The sequence below is a fragment of the Rutidosis leptorrhynchoides genome, chromosome 8 (assembly GCF_046630445.1).
Source record: "Rutidosis leptorrhynchoides isolate AG116_Rl617_1_P2 chromosome 8, CSIRO_AGI_Rlap_v1, whole genome shotgun sequence".
NCBI classification, from domain to species: domain Eukaryota; kingdom Viridiplantae; phylum Streptophyta; class Magnoliopsida; order Asterales; family Asteraceae; genus Rutidosis; species Rutidosis leptorrhynchoides.
The window spans coordinates 22,608,034-22,613,386 of NC_092340.1; the positions used below are offsets into that span (position 1 = coordinate 22,608,034).

The 5,353-nt window shown below is 32.7% G+C and overlaps 1 protein-coding gene across 1 annotated transcript; it reads left to right on the forward strand.

Moving 5' to 3' along the window:
- Positions 1–363: 363 nt before the first annotated feature.
- LOC139862624 (alcohol acyltransferase 9-like) lies at positions 364–1,887 on the forward strand. Its single transcript, XM_071851241.1, has one exon. The coding sequence runs from the start codon at positions 482–484 to the stop codon at positions 1,811–1,813; it is 1,332 nt and encodes a 443-aa protein (XP_071707342.1). The 5' UTR covers positions 364–481; the 3' UTR covers positions 1,814–1,887.
- Positions 1,888–5,353: the final 3,466 nt, after the last annotated feature.

The window sequence follows — 5,353 nt, forward strand, 5'->3', positions numbered from 1 at the left end:
TCGTGACGGAAAATAAACTATACACATGAGATTTTATTTTAAATTACGTTACCTAATACTCTATGGTTTACCAAACATGCAAATAAATAAGACTATATAGACTAGAGAGACAGAAAAGAAAAGGTAAACCCTATGTATGCATTACCCACCGCCAAACAGACAAAAAGCAACAACCCAACCTTTAATTCATTTTTCATTTTCATTTTCATTTTCATTTTCATTTAATAAAATTAACCAAGAGAATCTTACCAAATCTTTTTACGGAGTATGTCACATGATTTGCATTTTATGTTTTTTCCCATATTAAAGATCACACACCACACTATCTTCACATTCTCTTATATCCTTTACCTTCATCCTTAACTTCAAACACCACATATATACAAATACATACACATGCATGTCTGCATATATATCTTCACTTCTTACTTTATATAATACGGAGTATTAATATTAAAATTGAAATAAAATAAAAATACTCATGGCGAGCTCAAATGTACGAGTAAAAGAAGCAGCTTTAATCACACCTTCAGATCCAACTCCATCTCATATTCTCAAACTTTCAACAGTTGATTCACAACTCTTTTTACGCTTCGCCATTGAATATTTACTAATTTACCGTCCTATGCAATTCAATGACGTCCACAAAAACACCATTACTAAGCACATCAAAACCGGTTTATCTCAAGCTTTAGTTCCGTACTACCCATTAGCCGGTCGAGTCCGGGTTAAACCGGACGGTTCATGTCTTGAAGTTGTTTGTCGTGGTCAAGGAGCTGCTTTTGTTGAAGCCACGTCGGATTTTTCCGTTACGGATTTTGAACGAGCACCACGTTATGTTACGGAATGGCGTAGGCTTTTAGCTTTGCAAGTTACTGACGTCATCAAGGGTGGTCCCACTTTGGTTGTACAGCTGACGTGGCTCAGTGATGGAGGTGTTGCTGTAGCTTTTGGGTTTAGTCACTGTATTTGTGATGGTTTTGGCAGTCTTGACTTTCTAAACCTGTTTTCAAAGCTGACTACCGGTGGACTAAATGGAGCTCCGGTAGATCTTAAACCCAAACCCGTTTGGCAAAGACATTTGCTTGATACGACGCCGTTTACTCAAAAACAAAAAGTAGCAAATTTACATCCTGAGTTCAACCGAGTCACTGACAGATGTAAATTTATGAATCGCTTTTGTCCTGATCAACTCACGCCTACCTCGGTCACATTTCACGATTGGAAAATAAACGAGTTGAAAAGTGAAATGACTCGGACGAGTTATCCGAGTCAAATCGGTTACACGTCATTTGAGGTTTTATCTGCTCATATTTGGAGAAGTTGGGCTAAAGCAATAAACTTCCCACCGAGTCAAACACTCAAGTTACTTTTCAGTATTAACATACGCAACCGAGTTCGACCGAGTCTACCGACTGGTTACTACGGTAACGCGATAGTACTCGGTTGCGCGCAAACAACGGCGAAGGAGCTAACAGAAAAAGGACTGGTTTTTGCGACTGAGCTAATAAGGGAAGCGAAGAACCGAGTTGATGATAATTATGTAAAAGAGGTGGTGAACTCAGTGAGCTTGAATGGGCCGAGTTGTGTGCCTGACTCGGTTGGGGTACTGATTTTATCACAATGGTCAACGCTGGGATTAGAAAGAATTGACTTTGGAATTGGGAGGCCTGTTCAGGTGGGACCCGTGTGTACGGATAGATATTGTATACTGTTACCTGTAGATGATCACAGCCGTTCATTGAAGGCGATGTTAGCTGTACCGTCTACAGCCGTTGACATATACCTTGATCTGCTTAAAGCCGTCCAATGAACTTACTGACTTTATTTATTTATTTTTTTTTCGATTTTGCTAGTTTAATGATTTTTTTTAGTCGTTGATTAGCTTTATAACTAGTGTAGAGGTTAACGCATTATGTTAATCGTTTTTCACGTTACGCTTAAAAAGCTTTAAAGTAAAATGTGTTCTAATTATAAAGGTATAGACTAATGAACTATTGTATAACGCATCTAATGATCTTTTGTATGTAACTATATTTAAAATACAAGTAAGATATACCTATAATTTGTATAACAATATCGACAATACAAATAAGGTACACCTAAATTAATTATGATATAGTTACATGGTCTGAAATGTCCCGTTCATATTGATTATAAACGTTCCATATTAATTGATTTCGTTGCGAGGTTTTGACCTCTATATGAGACGTTTTTCAAAGACTCCATTCATTTTTAAAACAACCATAACCTTTATTTTATCAATAAAGGTTTAAAAAAAACATTACGTAGATTATCAAATAATGATAATCTAAAATATACTGATTACACACGACCATTACATAATGGTTTACAATAGAAATATATTACATCGACATATGTTTCTTGAATGCAGTTTTTACACAATATCATACAAACATGGACTTCAAATCTTGTCCTTATTTTAGTATGCAACAGCGGAAGCTCTTAATATTCACCTGAGAATAAACATGCTTTAAACGTCAACAAAAATGTTGGTGAGTTATAGGTTTAACCTATATATATATCAAATCGTAACAATAGACCACAAGATTTCATATTTCAATACACATCCCATACATAGAGATAAAAATCATTCATATTGTGAACACCTGGTAAACTATGTTATAAATTTCGAAGTACTAAAGCATCCGGTACTTTGGATGGGGTTTGTTAGGCCCAATAGATCTATCTTTAGGATTCGCGTCAATTAGGGTGTCTGTTCTCTAATTCTTAGATTACCAGACTTAATAAAAAGGGGCATATTCGATTTCGATAATTCAACCATAGAATGTAGTTTCACGTACATGTGTCTATTTTGTAAATCATTTATAAAACCTGCATGTATTCTCATCCCAAAAATATTAGATTTTAAAAGTGGGACTATAACTCACTTTCACAGATTTTTACTTCGTCGGGAAGTAAGACTTGGCCACTGGTCGATTCACGAACCTATAACAAATATGTACATATATATCAAAGTATGTTCAAAATATATTTACAACACTTTTAATACATTTTGATGTTTTAAGTTTATTAAGTCAGATGTCCTCGTTAGTAACCTACAACTAGTTGTCCACAGTTAGATGTACAGAAATAAATCGATATATATTATCTTGAATCAATCCACGACCCAGTGTATACACGTCTCAGGCTAGATCACAACTCAAAGTATATATATTTTTGGAATCAACCTCAACCCTGTATAGCTAACTCCAAGATTACTGCATATAGAGTGTCTATGGTTGTTCCAAATAATATATATACATGGGTCGATATGATATGTCAAAACATTTGCATACGTGTCTATGGTATCCCAAGATTACATAATATATTAGAATACATGTATAATACAATATAAGTTAGCTAAGATATGATTTGTATAGAATTGTTAATATTTCCCGTAGCTACAAAAATAAAAAAATATCCAATCTTGTTTTACCCATAACTTCTTCATTTTAAATCCGTTTTGAGTGAATCAAATTGCTATGGTTTCATATTGAACTCTATTTTATGAATCTAAACAGAAAAAGTATAGGTTTATAGTTGAAAATATAAGTTTCAAGTCGTTTTTGTAAGAGGTAGTCATTTCAGTCGAAAGAAAGACGTCTTGATGACCATTTTGAAAAACATACTTCCACTTTGAGTTTAACCATGATTTTTGGATATAATTTCATGTTCATAAGAAAAATTATTTTCCCAGAAGAAAAACTTTTAAATCAAAGTTTATCATAGTTTTTAATTATCAAACCCAAAACAGCCCGCGGTGTTACTACGACGGCGTATGTCCAGTTTTACGGTGTTTTTCGTGTTTCTAGGTTTTAAATCATTAAGTTAGCATATCATATAGATATATAACATGTGTTTAGTTGATTTTAAAAGTCAAGTTAGAAGGATTAACTTTTGTTTGCGAACAAGTTTAGAATTAACTAAACTATGTTCTAGTGATTTCAAGTTTAAACCTTCGAATAAGATAGCTTTATATGTATGAGTCGAATGATGTTATGAACATCATTACTACCTCAAGTTTTGTGGATAAACCTACTGAAAAAGAGACAAATGGATCTAGCTTCAAAGGATCTTGGATGGCTTGAAAGTTCTTGAAGTAGAATCATGACACGAAAACAAGTTCAAGTAAAATTTCCACTCGAAAGAAGGTTGTTATAGTTATAGAAATTGAATCAAAGTTTGAATATGAGTATTACCTTATATTAGAAAGATATCTTACTATAAATAAGAAAGATTTCTTGAGGTTGGATGATCACTCTACAAGATTGGAAGTAAGCTAACAAACTTGGAAGTATTATTGATTTTATGAAACTAGAACTTGTAGAATTTGTGAAGAACACTTAGAACTTGAAGATAGAACTTGAGAGAGATCAATTAGATGAAGAAAATTGAAGAATGAAAGTGTTTGTAGGTGTTTTTGGTCGTTGGTGTATGGATTAGATATAAAGGATATGTAATTTTATTTTCATGTAAATAAGTCATGAATGATTACTCATATTTTTGTAATTTTATGAGATATTTCATGCTAGTTGCCAAATGATGGTTCCCACATGTGTTAGGTGACTCACATGGGCTGATAAGAGCTGATCATTGAAGTGTATATACCAATAGTACATACATCTAAAAGCTGTGTATTGTACGAGTACGAATACGGGTGCATACGAGTAGAATTGTTGATGAAACTGAACGAGGATGTAATTGTAAGAATTTTTGTTAAGTAGAAGTATTTTGATAAGTGTCTTGAAGTCTTTCAAAAGTGTATGAATACATATTAAAACACTACATGTATATACATTTTAACTGAGTCGTTAAGTCATCGTTAGTCGTTACATGTAAGTGTTGTTTTGAAACCTTTAGGTTAACGATCTTGTTAAATGTTGTTAACCCAAGGTTTATAATATCAAATGAGATTTTAAATTATTATATTATCATGATATTATGATGTATGAATATCTCTTAATATGATATATATACATTAAATGTCGTTACAACGATAATCGTTACATATATGTCTCGTTTCAAAATCATTAAGTAAGTAGTATTGCTCTTACATATGTAGTTCATTGTTAATATACTTAATGATATGTTTACTTATCATAATATCATGTTAACTATATATATATCCATATATATGTCATCATATAGTTTTACAAGTTTTAACGTTCGTGAATCACCGGTCAACTTGGGTGGCCAATTGTCTATATGAAAGCTATTTCAATTAATCAAGTCTTAACAAGTTTGATTGCTTAACATGTTGGAAACACTTAATCATGTAAATAACAATTTCATTTATTATATATATAAACATGGAAAAGTTCGGGTCACT

Coding starts and splice junctions, on each gene's coding strand:
- LOC139862624 (XM_071851241.1), top strand. CDS start 482: ATGGCGAGCTCAAATGTACGAGTAAAAGAAGCAGCTTTAATCACACCT.